This window comes from Gopherus evgoodei, chromosome 10 (genome assembly GCF_007399415.2).
Source record: "Gopherus evgoodei ecotype Sinaloan lineage chromosome 10, rGopEvg1_v1.p, whole genome shotgun sequence".
Taxonomy (NCBI): Eukaryota; Metazoa; Chordata; order Testudines; family Testudinidae; genus Gopherus; species Gopherus evgoodei.
In genome coordinates, this window is record NC_044331.1 from 16720291 (window position 1) to 16734380 (window position 14090).

At 40.3% G+C, this 14090-nt stretch overlaps 1 protein-coding gene across 11 annotated transcripts in view; it reads left to right on the top strand.

Moving 5' to 3' along the window:
- ARNT2 (aryl hydrocarbon receptor nuclear translocator 2) overlaps positions 1-14090 on the top strand; it is a 142501-nt gene that overhangs the window by 120627 nt on the left and 7784 nt on the right. For 8 of the 11 annotated variants that reach the window (XM_030577687.1, XM_030577693.1, XM_030577694.1 and 5 more), the window contains 4 exons: positions 2479-2578; positions 5491-5517; positions 6007-6145; positions 8707-8872. In XM_030577687.1, coding sequence (XP_030433547.1) covers positions 2479-2578; positions 5491-5517; positions 6007-6145; positions 8707-8872 — 432 coding nt within the window. The remainder of the gene's footprint in view (positions 1-2478; positions 2579-5490; positions 5518-6006; positions 6146-8706; positions 8873-14090) is intronic. The other 3 variants (XM_030577688.1, XM_030577696.1, XM_030577697.1) reach the window with 2 other exon arrangements.

Here is a 14090-nt window from a genome sequence, read left to right on the forward strand (position 1 = left end):
CCTTCAGATAGGGAGTCCTCCAGTTGGCTGAGGTCAGCCAGTTCTAGAGAATCTAGAGCAGCTTCATGTTGCAGAGCTGCTGTTGCACATCCAGGGATCCATCTGACCCACTCTTTCTAAATACGGAGAGGATAATCACCAAGGGAGGATCAAGTGAAGTCAGAGGAAAAGGAGGGGCATGTCTGGTTTATAGAGCTGTCAGAGGTGTGTGGCAGAAGACAGTCAAGATCAGCAGTTTTTTTAACTTGAAGGTGATGAAGGAAGCTAGGACGTGGAGGAGGAAAGGTGGAGCAGGGCCTTTACGTTGTTAAAGGGGAATGGAGGGTTGCCAGAAGTGTTGGCAATTGTAGTTGTATAAACAAGCATTGCAGAAGGGAGGTTCTTTAGTTTACTGAGATTTTCAGGTCTCTTAGTGGATTCTCAGAGCAGAAACATGCCATTCCGTCTCAAAGTACCAGCCGAGATAGTTAGCGAAATATAAATTCAAAGTTGATTCATGCTTTATCTCAGTCATGGTACTGTTAAGAAATCTACTAGTGAGCATATGTTAGAGGGCTGCCTCTGTGCTGACCTGCAGAGGATATGAGTTATTACATCTCCCCGCAATGGGAGGATATTTTTTTTAGCTCAAGCTGTAGCAGCTCATGCCTTTAGCTCTGGAGGTCCCTGGTTCAATCTCTGGTGTCTCAGCTGTCAGATTACACAAGAGAGAACTTCCTATTAAAAATGTGAATGCCCATGTTTGCCCTGCATTGTTTTAGCAAATGAGGAGATTGATCATGAGAGTAAATGTGTGTTTTATTACAGTGTAAGAACAGAATATAAAACTCAATGCCATCTCTGTATGCGTCTCATTTACAGTGCCTTTGTATGATAATTCCATTGGGACCCAGCCTAGTTCAGGGGTCGGCAACCTTTCAGAAGTGGTGTGCCAAGTCTTCATTTATTCACTCTGATTTAAGGTTTTGCGTGCCAGTAATAGATTGTAATGTTTTTAGACGGTCTCTTTCTATAAGTCTATAATATATAACTAAACTATTGTTGTATGTGAAATAAATAAAGTTTTTAAAATGTTTAAGAAGCTTCATTTAAAATTAAATTAAAATGCAGAGCTCCCCAGACCGGTGGCCCGGACCCGGGCAGTGTGAGTGCCACTGAAAATCAGTGCTGCCTTTGGCACGCATGCCATAGGTTGCCTGCCCCTGGCCTAGTTCATGGCCTGCTCAAGCTGGTTTGTTATCATAGTAAAGACGGTAAGCTTCACTATGTCCCAGAGAGGTTCAGTTTTGCCTTAAATTACTGCTTACATAGCTGATCTGCAGATCTCACAGAGACAAAATTCCTACTGAATACAGTGGGATTAATCTGTATTTAAGGGGCTTCAGATCAGCCTGATTTGTGAGCAAAATTCCACCATGCCTGGAAGGACCAGGACTATAACTCTTGCTACTGCTGAGGGGAGTAGATTGGAAGCTCTTTGGGGAAGGTACAGCTTTTTGTTCTGTTTGTACAGTGCCGAACACAAGTTAGTCTTAGCTGCTACAGCAATGCAAATAAGTAATACTGTATTAACAACAACAGTAGTGGCAGTCTGAAACCCTGCTATATTAAAAAAAAGTCTGAACCCTGCTATATAAAAACTGAGGTCTTTTCTTTAGAAGGCTGTTTAAAAAAAATTAATAAAAATAGCTCTCCCATGCAAGAAATAAGCCTCCAGTCACTGATACTACAGATCTGCAAGGTAGGGCCAGACTTTTCAATGCTGATGTAACCTCAGACCAAAGAAATATCTGTTCTGTACATCCAGAGGGATATAGTCCAGGGATCGGCAGCCTTTGGCACACAGCCCCTCAGGGAAATCCACTGGCAGGCCAGGAAATTTTGTTCACCTACAGCGTCCGCAAGTTCGGCTGATTGCAGCTCCCATTGGCCACGGTTTGCTGTTCCAGGCCAGTGGGGCTGCAGGAAGGGCGGCCAGCACATCCCTCAGCCCACGTCGCTTCCCACAGCCCTCATTGGCCTGGAAAGGCAAACCATGGCGAGTGGGAGCTGCAATCGGCCGAATCTGCGGACACTGCAGGTAAACAAACCGGCCCAGCCCACCAGCGGATTTCCCTGACAGGCCATGTGCCAAAGGTTGCCAGTCTCTTCTGGAAAAGACCTATAGAATCAATAGAAAATGGTTACTTTGTGTAGAATTTTTAAGCCAACCTATTGCATTCTGTAGCAGCGAGCGTTCACTATTACATCCTATGGATCGATTTAAAAATTCTATAGAAATCACCTGTTGACCCTTGTTTAATTTCCATACAGCCTTACTGGTTTCATCCATACTGTGTTCCATAGGAACTTCCCATAAGAGATTAAAAAGGAAAATGTAACTCGCACCATGTAGTTTGTATACATGTTATTTTCTGGTGAACAAATTGTCAATTTATTACATCCTCTTCTAAGATTTTCTTTGATTGCTTTTTATAGCAGATAAAAAAATGATGGCCTCTGCGTCCCCGGCAGGAAACCAACAGCTTTATTCTCAGGGGAGCCCATTCCAGCCAGGACATTCAGGAAAGGCTTTCAGGTACAGTACCTGCGCCAGCACCAATAGCTTCCATACGCAAAAGGGAATTCCATTTTGATTCTGTGGAGGGAGAATACAGGTAACACTAACACATGTCCTGTACAACATGAATCATTCTTACTTTGTGTCAGCTTGGCTCCCACACAAAAGTTCATCGGGAAGAATCAGTCTGTAGGCAAGACCTATAGTAGGTCATTTTTCAAACATGTATAATTTGGGTGTTTTACTAGCTTCTGAAATATTTTTGAGTCTACTAGCCGATACTAAATGTTTGGCAAACTACTTGAAGTTTAGGAATTGGCACACCCTTGAGATTTCTGTAGCCATTGTGGTTAGATTTACTTTATTATTTATTTATTTATTTATTTATTATTAGTTCTGTTTTAGTAAAGAAGATTTATGACGGTTCAGTGAATGGCCTAGCTGTTAATGAAGTCTGCCTGCTTGAAGGCTAATCTGTTCCTCTCTGTCCTCCTGTTCTTTAAAGTGACCAAAGAGAAACTGTCTTGAGCAACTATATTGCAAGAACTCTGTTTAATGAAATCCCAAGCTATGTATGCATGTAGCTGTTTTAACCTAAAGGAGAACTCAGTTACTACTTTGGACTAGCCAATGTTTTGAAAATGAAGGAACAACCATTCAAGTGCAGTAACTGTTGCTTAGGAGGCCTATGAATTAGAAATTAAATGCATGCTATAATTTTATAGAAATCAGTGTTTTTAACTTTGTAATTGGCAATGATCTCACAAGTGTTCTTTAATTAGATCTTATATGATATTTCAGCATGTAAATTGTCAATAGCCATCTTGATGTTTGGCGTGTTTTGTTGTTTTTATTTTGTTGGGTCTCTTGGAAATTTAACTGTAGCTTCATTTTGGCTTGTAATCTGCCCCATCAACTAGTGGCAGAAAGACAAACGCCATTGTTACGATCCTTGATGAGCTCCCCAACCAGGACACCCAACTTTGAATCCTGTCTAGCAGTCTGGCGTAGTTCTGTTGCCCCATCTCAAAAAAGATCTAGTTGAATTGGAAAAGGTACAGAGAAGGGCAACAAAAATGATTAAGGGTATGAAACAGCTTCCATATGAAGAGAGATTTCAGAGACTGTGACTTTTCAGCTTGGAATATAGATGAGTAAGGGGAGATATGATAGAGATCTATAAAATAATGAATGGTGTGGAGAAAGTGAATAAGGACCTATTATGTGAAGGAGTAAATAACACAAACATTAATAGGCAGTAAGTTTGAAACAAAACTTTTTCGTACAACACACAGTCAACCTGTGAAACTTGTAGCTGGGGATGTTGTGAAGGTCAAAACTATAATGAGGTTTAAAAAAAGAATTCAATAAGTTCATGGATGATAGGTTCATCAGTGGCTATTACCTAAGATGGTCAAGGATGCAACCTCATGGTCTGGTTGTCCCTAGCCTTCTGTTCATTCTCTCTGGGGCACCTGGTCTTGGCCACTGTTAGAAAACAGGATACTGAACTAGATGGACCATTGATCTGACCTAGTGTGGGCATTCTTATTTTTTTATGTCCCACATCTCTTGGCCTTTTGAGGCTGGGCAAAGTTGTGGCACACTGCCTCTAGAGGCCCAGAGCCATACAGTCATACTCCAGGTGTGGATCCCATGCCTGACACCCCTCTTGGCAGTGGGGACCCCATCGTCCAATTGCTTAGGCCCAGAAACTAGCACCAGACTCCCAAATAGTTGTATGCGTCTATAGATCCACTGAAGCTGTGAACCCCCTGGTTTCCTGTTTCCCTCTTCAGGGACTATGTGATAGTGGAAGCAAGTAATACAGACTCTGCAAAGGAATTTCTGAACACACACAGTTTACATTGAGATAGCACAAGAGATATTCAGATCTACAAAAACACACCAAACCCAGCATGCAAATCCCTGCCTCAAAGAGCTCTTTGCAATTTGGTCGGTGTCTTTTCAGGGAATCCAGAATTCCTCCTTCACCTTATCCTGCTCAGCCTTGACTGCTTCTGATCCTGGTCTGTTCCCTGCCCCCCTTCCTCCCTCTCTGATACCTTACAAACAGACTGCAGTTAACTTTCCTCTGTGACTTCAAGTCCCTTATCAGGGACTGTGGTTACCAGCTCACCTAGTTGAACTGATTCCTTTGGCTGCAGCTAACTCATTGTCTCAAGATGCTTGCATGTGAATAGGAAACAACCCTTGATTGCTCTGTATTGTTAGACCTCTGTGAACACGTCTTGGAATTCCAGTCCAAGATGGAGGTAAAAAACAGTTTTACAATCAAAATGGCATTCACAAAAGCAAAATGGAGGTTGTAGTTTCATACAGAAATACATGAATCCATAATAGCCATCTATCTCTTTTTGTAAGCTATTCAATAATTAACACAGAAAGAGTAGAGGCAAGGATAAAAAATTACTACAGATGGTCCCCCTTTCCGCCCCTGTGCAAAACCCAAGAAAAGATCACTTACGAAGTGCAGGCCGTACCTGAGAACTGATATATATACTGAAACATGTTCTTTCAGATGAAATATTGGGATTCATGGATGTATATTTAAGTTTATGTATTAATGTGTGTTTCATAGATAGTATAGTCACTAGGTCCAAAGATTTCCATACAAAGAACATTTAACAAAAAAAGTATAATTTTCATTATAAGGTTAAAATATTTCAAGATCTGGGAAACAATTAATTGTAACTTACACAAATTCTGTTAGGAATCATTTTTTTCCTATTAGTATTTCTCTGCTTTTTTTTTTGTTCCAAGGCTCAAAACACTAGTTTATGTTTGATTTTTTTCACCTTGATTTCTAATGTGATATATTTTAGCACCAATGGGAGAAAACAAGAATTAAAAGCAGCTAATCAAACATACATCTTTGTTACATAACACATATTTTCTTCTTTTTACAGAAAGAATGCAACACTGACAAGAAACAGGTTAAAGAATATTTATGAACAGCATCCTTTCAGAAGCCTCGATTCAGGACAGCATTTAAGCATGTGCTTAAGTACCACTGACTTTAAGCACATGTTTAAAGTTAAGTACATACTTAAGTGTGGTCCTGAGGAGAGCTACTTTCCTGAATTGGGGGCCAGACCAATATGGAAAATAATTTAATTGCACATCTTTCTAAAATCCTCCCCTTGGTTGTACTCACGCAAGCCCTTTGGATGAGATTGCATGGATCTAACTAAGAAGAATTTGGGGCACTGGGTCTGCATAATCAGTCTGATATTTTAGAATTTCAAAATGCCTGATAGTTTTAATACTGAAGTCATGTCATTTTCATTTAGTCCTTATGCAGACAATCTGGAACACTCACCTTAATGGGATGATTAACAAAATTTCAATATCTGGCATACAATTTATGCATCAGAAATATTGTATTATCACCTACAAGCCATTTTCTGTTCTTTCCCCTTTAGCTCATCTGTGGTACATGTGCCTGGTGTGAATGATATCCAGTCCTCTTCTTCAACAGGCCAAAATTTGACACAGATCTCTCGTCAGTTAAATCAGAGTCAGGTTGCCTGGACAGGGAGTCGTCCACCATTTCCAGGACAGGTGTGTGTGTGTTTTTAAGGGATTTTTAAGGGCACTCTAGTTAAGCAGATTTTACAAAAAGAACAAATCAAACTCCCTGGTTAAAATTTGGTAAAATGTACCTTTTTATAAAAACAACAAGGAGTCCAGTGGTATCTTAAAGACTAACAGTCTTTCTATCTGTTAGTCTTTAAGGTGCCACCACACTCCTTGTTATTTTTGTGGATACAGACTAACGTGGCTATCTCCTGATACTTGTACCTTTTATGTTATTTTTTTTAACAGGGTAATGAAATCAGTTCCTCTGTTTCTGATTTATCTGGTCAAAATAGAAAAGCTCAAGGTTGGATGCTCTTTTGCATAATTTTGAAGGAAAAATATGGTTATTTGGTCAAATATTTTGTATGTATACATACATGACCTCCCACAGAAATCCCAGTTTAATCCTTTTCCTGTATAGATCTGTGTTTTAAGTGAAATCAACAGGACTATGCACGGTTAGGTTTGGGCATTAAGTTTCTGCTGAACAGAGGCCTAAGTGGGTATGTCTACATTGCAGCTGAGAGCAAGCCTCGCAGCCTGGGTAGACAGACTCTCACTATTGCTTAGGCTAGCACACTAAAAATAGTAGTGTGGATGTTGCAACTCAGACAAAGACTTGGGCTAGCCATCTGAGCTCAGACCCAGGGGCCAGGTGGGCTTTAGAGCCCAACCTGCCACCCGAACCACACTCCACACTGCTATTTTTAGCATGCTAGCTCAAGCGGAGCTAGCATGAGTCTGTTTACCCAGGCTGGGAGTCTCCCAGTTAAAATGCAGACATACTAATGTGCCCAACTTCTCCATACAGAGCCTGTAGTACATACTATATTCAGATCACTTGTCATTCTCAGTACTACGTAGAAGCCAGTCTGTTAAGGACTGAGTAGCGACCCAATCATTAAATGCTCTTCTTTAAATAAGACTATTATTAATGCTACTTTAATAATAATTGTTTGCATTCAATTTTCTTATATAGTCTATAAAGGCACTTCAAGGAATTCATTCAATCGTTTTACCAGCAGCTTAATTATTTTTATATTTGTTTCCTAGTTTCTCATACAGGCTGACCAGTCCTCAGTTTACATCAATTACTCTGCCATATCTATTCCATATCCTAAAGAAATCAAATTGAAATAATATTTTGACATATTTTCATTTGTACACTGGATAGAAAGGACATTTAATGATTACTGATAAAAAATGTGACATCTCCCCTTAACCTAAACCATCAAAGACAAGTCTGGCTTAGGTTAAGGGGAGATGGTCAAGTCTGCATCACCAGAGTACAAATGTAGGGAACTCTGAATGTGTTTTACCATTGTCAAAAAATCAATAAAATCTTCCAGGAGCCTGCTGTCATTGTCATTGTGAGAACCTTCAAAACTGTTACTTCTTAGCTAGGAACTAAACTGAAGACTTGTATTTTCATCATGTTGTGTGCCTGTTGGGATCTATTTCCCCCCCACTCATTTGCCCAAGAGAATAGCTGCACTTCAGTGCATTGATTGGCTATAAGATACACATCATTAAATATATCTAGAGATGTTACTGCTTTTAATTTCAAACAGCAGAACTTGTTAAATACCAATCTTCTGTAGAGCTGTTGGGCTGGTTGATAGGGGAAAAGGAAATGCGTTGTTGGTAAGTGGGTTTTATTACTGGCGCTATCTGCTAATGTATTTTGTTACTTTGAGTGAGACACTTACCCGCTTCTTGTCTCATTTTACTCATCTCACAGGGGTGTTGTACTATTTAATTATTTGTAACATACTTTACGCTTCTATAATGACTTCAAAGGATCTCAAAGTGTTGTTGTTCTTGATTTAACTGAACCACCCCCTTTAAGCAAAGTTTGGTTATTTTTCCCCTGCGCTAATAGTGCTGGGCACCCCCACCAAGTCTGTCATGCAATTGCTGACTGCTTGCCTAAGGCAAGATAGAACATATTCATTGTGCTTCTGGTATCCATTGGGCAAGCTGGTTTGCATACTCTAAAATTGGGTGAGAAAACCCAGCAGGCTTTTCAGCCTGTGTGGAAATCCAGAACATTCACTTTGAAGCCTCTTGTGCCAGCTCTCCCAATTACTGAAAATCATGATTATCTGAAGGTACGCGGTATCCTACAAGGCTTTCAGATAACTGGAGTTGTATAAAAACAGGGCATCTGGCAAATAAAGATTCATTTTTTGTATGTCTTTAATCTTTGCTTCTAGTTTCTATGCCCTAATAGTGGTGGGGAAAAAACAGCTTACAGCAGGTAACGAACAATAGTGATTTGATTCTCTTTCTGAATGCATGGAGGATATTAATCATCAGGAGAGCTGTTTATATTTTCACTTATCTGTTGCTTTTATTAAACTTAAATAACTGAACATCCACGCTGATGGAAATTGAATATGGCTGAGACAGGGATAATATGCCTAATCTCATCTGCAGTTTTTATGTAGCAGTTGATTTTACACTTGGGTCTATCATGCTGCTCCGCTGTTATGCCAGCAATGAAAATAACTTCTTCTTTTTCTCCCCCATCCCCACTTCAGCAAATCCCATCACAATCTGGCAAGACTCAATCATCACCCTTTGGAATTGGAACCAGTCATACCTATCCAGCTGATCCGTCATCGTACAGCCCTCTCTCTAGCCCAGCCACTTCTTCCCCAAGTGGAAATGCCTACTCTAGCCTAGCAAACAGAGGTGCAGGGTTTGGTAGGTTTCAGATTCTGCATCTCACAAGTGAACATGAAAGTGAAATGCTAACTGTATTTTAAATCTTCGGACCTGCTTCTCTATTCTGAATGTATGCCAAGGTTGAGATTGTCTCTGCCCTTGTGTGGGTGTGTAGGGATTGCCAGGAAGGCAAAAGAGAGGAAGCAAAGCTTCTTACTACTTGGTGCAATGGACTGAGCTGAGTTCCGGGACTCCTCCCTCCATGCTGCACTCCCTTCCTGAGGTAAAATCCCTCCCAAACTTCCTTTTGGGTGGCTCAACTCCACTCTCCTCTGATTCAGAACAGTCCCAAAATGGCACAGTCCAGAAGAGGGACTTTTTTTAAACCCATCTGAATGTATGAAATTGTGTCCTGTCACTGTTCCTGTCCCAGGATACTTAATCATTTCTTATTCCATGCAGATAACCTCTGTCACCCTCACTCTCAGTCACAAGCAGACAATTACCTTTGCTATTCTCACTGTGAGGTTAAACAATTCCCTTTTTAAACAGCTGGGTGTGTTTCAGTGTGTTTCTGAGCAGAACACTTCACATTCACTAGGACTAATTTTAATGTGAATTTTCTCAGCTACTGTCTAAAGCAGAACATGGCAGTAGTCCATTTCTTGTTTTTATTGTCGCAGGAGATAGTAATCAATAAAAGGTCAAATCCTAATGTCTTTACTCATTACTTCTGTTTACCCAGGCAACACTCCACTGACTTCAAGCTTTCAAATTAAATCAGTAGATTTCTTTCCCCTCTGAGTAAGGCATGGGTAAGAATTGAGTTAGACACATTAGGATTTGGCCCTATGGGGTATGTTCAGGAGCTAAGGTATGACCGTAGCTTTGGAATGTGTATTAGAGAAAAGGTATAGCAGGGGCACCTAAAATTCTGCCTGGGCTGGATTATATCATCATCAGATAGACATGGATTCATTTAAAAAAAAATTCTGTGATTGAAGAAGATTAGAATTTAGTCCAAGAAGATGAAATAGTGTAGAATGTATGGTAAGGACTTGTATGCTTTCTTTATTGCAGCCTTCTCTATTTCAATAACAACAATTTTATGTTGTTGTTTTAATTACTAATTAAGAACATAGAACTGGAAGCAGTCTCCTTGGTCATCAAGTCTAGCCCCCTACCCTCAACAGGCAACTGCATCATATAACGCATTTGTAAACTGAGCAAGCTCCATCTTAAAACCGGTTAGGTTTCTTGCCTCCACTCACCTATTGAGAGATGGTTCCAGAAACTCACTACTCTGATGGTTAGTAACCTTCTAATTTCTACCGAAATTCACTTATGGCCAATGTAGACCTCTTTATTCTTGTGCCAACATTGTTGTTTAGCTGAGATAGCTCTTGTCCCTGCTTGGTGCTTACTCCAGTTTATTTATAGAGAGCAATTGTATCCCCTCTCAGCCTTCCTTTTGCTCGGCTAAACAAGCCCAGCTCCTTTAGTCTCCTATCATGAGAGATACTCTCCAATCCCCTGATCATTCTACTAGCCCTTCTCTGTACCTGTTGCAGTTAGATTATTTTTTATTATAATGGAATGATCCTGTACATGGAGAATTAGAAGCACTTTATTGTACATTTGGTCATCTATCAAAGCTATGTTTTCATACAGTCAGTGGAGTTGCATGACACAGATGGAAGACAGAATTGGTGTCTTTAAATACAAATAAAAAAGAATGGGTAAAGATATTAATGCCAGTCCTTTCTCAAATCTCACTACATTGTTTTACGATATGCTACCTGCTATAGAATGCCTGGAAGACTCTATGTCTGTAATTTTAAGATGGTAATGTAGCCTGTAATCATGCATGCTGGTAGTCAGGCCTCACATGTATTTTATGCTTTGTAAAAAATGAAATCTGAAAAAATCCAAGTGCACATTTTACATCCTGCGCCAGGAGCATGAGTAGCATTAGCAGTGTCTTTGAAAGGGCCAGCCCCTGTACACCTTTACAACATGAAAAACTTTAGGAGTGTTTTAGAACTGCTCAATAGCACAGAAAAATCAACTGCTTGATATTTTGGAGAGCTATCTAGCAATGTTATTGTTCACTGATTTATGCTCTTTCCTTCACAAGGTTCACGGGTTCAGTCCTGATGTTATAGACATAGTTATTGGTGGCTGGAAACCCTCACTTGAGCCTCATCATGATCATACTTGGAGTGTGTGAAACTCCACAGCTGCTTACATCACTGCATGGATTGTTAAGTAGAATGGTTAAGGATAATTGTACTGTTGAGTGTCTTCACATAAGTGTTCAGGTTATGCCTTTAGTACGGGCTGTTTCTGAGGGAGCTCTTGAACAGAAAAAAAATCAGTAAGTGAAATAAGAGCAAAAAAAATGAAATATGAACATGTCCCTATTCCCTTCTACCTATGCATGCACACGCACCTTCTAAAACAATGGCCTCAATAATAATCTGCCTACAAGAGTGTATGTAGTCAGCTGTGGAAATGAGAGAGAATATAAAATTTGGATGGATGCTGAGGCTTAAGATAAGGAATTCTACAGCCAGCAAATGTAACAGCAACATTCCTAAATCCAGCATGACATGCTGGTAGTTCAGAACAGTCAGTGAATTAGCTGCAGAAGTGTGAGGTAGGCTGCCAGGAACAAAAGGTGAAGAAAGAGCACTCAGCTGTCCTTGGCCAAGGTCATATAAAGTTTTATATACACACTAAGCAAAAGATTTAAAATCACCTGGTGATCATAGTACCTTGTTTACATTAGGAGCTGATCCAGGGTCTTTCCACTGACTTCTGTGGGCTTTGGATCAAGCCTGCAATGCAGTGAGTGTAAAGAAAGTTCCACCCTGTTTCCTCAGCACCATGTTCTGACTGAGGAACAAAATAAAAATAATGGCTCATGTTGCACTGAACTTAACAATGTCTACCCCTTGCAGATACGCCAGGAAGCAGGAGTAGCCGTTTTCCCCTTACCACAGGTGGAATGTTAAAACACTAATTTTTCTTTTTGCTCTTAATGCTAGTTTATTCACTTTTTGCTTTTCACTCAACACTGTGAATGAAATTAGGCCAATTTCATTTCAAGCCCTTTTCATTCTTTAGGCCTCAGGCACTAGCATTATGTTGCCTGGCCTGGACTCAGCAGCAATGCAGCAGGATGTGTCCACCAAAATGGCTAACTTCCCATTGAGTTTATTCCATTGGGCTTTGTATGTTTGTTTATAAGACCTGCACTCGAGACCCAAACTACTTGGTAATGACTGTTCAGCTGGTGGGAAATATTTCCTGATAAATACAATTATTACTGAAAGGAGCAGCCTGACCCTTCTGCTGGGGAAGGGATAGCTCAGTGGTTTGAGCATTGGCCTGCTAAACCCAGGGTAGTGAGTTCAATCCTTGAAGGGGCTACCTTGGGATCTGGAGCAAAATCAGTATTTGGTCCTGCTAGTGAAGGCAGGGGGCTGGACTCAATGACCTTTCAGGTCCCTTCCAGTTCTGTGAGATAGGTATATCTCCATATATTATTATTAACCTCTGTCTTGCTGAGCAAAAGGCTCGTTTGCCTCAGTGAGTACATTTTGGCATATTGTACTGAGCAAAACTGATGCAGTTTTCTTTTAAGGGTTAACTTAAATTAACTTTGTTGTGACCAATAGTGTGACTGCAGGATTTCTGAGTCAGCTGAATTATTTGTAACAGTAATGTCAGCAGGGGAGTAGTAATTCTCCAGCCCAGATGTGACAGAAGCATGTCACTGCAGTTCATCAGTCTTCTGGGAAACTGCTTACCTTTATACCAGGGTTTATAGCTGGTTGTAGAGAGAAACTGGAGCCAAAGTGGAGGCATTTGTGATCTTGTACATTATAGAGTAATGGCAAACTGTGGAGTCAGGCATTTTGGCTACTTTCATTTGCCATTCTTTCCATTTTTCTGTGTGGAAATTTTGGTTTCTGGTTGTCAGGAGTCTAACATAACGTGACATGCAGAACTGTGTGCCTCTGCAGTAGTGGCTAGGAAGTTGCCCAGTGGTTCTGATCTACCAGTGACCCCCAAATTTGGGATTTGTGTGTCTGAAGGAAAAAAGGCAAAAACAGAAGCAAAAAAAGGAGGAAAAAAAAATTTTTTTTTGGGGGGGGGGGGGGAATGGGAAATGGTTTCCAGGTGTGCTAGAAACATTTTTAACTCTCAGAACAAAACACGCAACACCCACTACTGAAAATAAACACCTGTGTTACTTTCCTGAGCAATTCACTGAGGATGCACTTTCCCCTTCCTAGCTCAGCCTGAGGAAAGCATTGGTGCTAGGCTGGGCTGTGAGAGGGTCAGCAGTGGCTCCAACACCATTGCATAATGTTAAATTTTGCATTTCCTGGTTTGGCAGCAGCAGCCAGAAACTCTCCAACATATTATGAAAGATGAAAATTTTGGAAAGAGACTCCACAGATAGCCAGTTTGTTGGTTCCAACACAAAAGGAAAATCTCCTGGATGATATCTTACAAATTTAGGGCTAAATTTTGCCTACCAAAGTACAAAGAGAAATCCAATTGACTTCAGTTGGTCTACATAATCTATGAACATAGTCATAAAAGGTGTAGGTAAAGGAGCTGACAAATGCAGAATGTGGTATCAGTTTAAGTACCAGCAGAGAGATCCATAATCCTGAAATGATCATTATGACAACATTAGTCTTCTTAACATTAAACCTCTTTATTCCTTCAAAACCCAAATGGACCCACACTCTTAAGGAAACATTGGCATGTGAACAGAGCAATTCTGCGGTTCTGAGACTAGAGCTGCATGAATTAAATAGCTGATTTACACCTATCATAATGGAGGACAAAGTAGCTCACCAATCAGCATTCTAAATACATGACACATTTACACTTAAATAAGGCAGCAAGGCCTGGCACTTGTTTATCTTACTATTTAAATGGTCATGAAACAACAGATTTTTGTAAAAAGGGTGCTGCCATGCTGCCTTTGAATTATATAATCCATCAGATGACAGTGCTCCTTCTGGTCCAGCTCTTAATCCAAGCGTTTATTAAAGAGGAAATGCATTAAAATGCCTTTCTTGTCATTCTGTTTAAGTGAAATGGCCGGTACTTCCTCGCACTATTAAAGAGAGAGGCAGGACTGGGGAAAACCCTGGCATGGCCAGATTAAGTTTCATTACATTCTTCATTATTTCACTTTGTGCTTTAGTATTAGTAAGCATGTTGTCCTGGT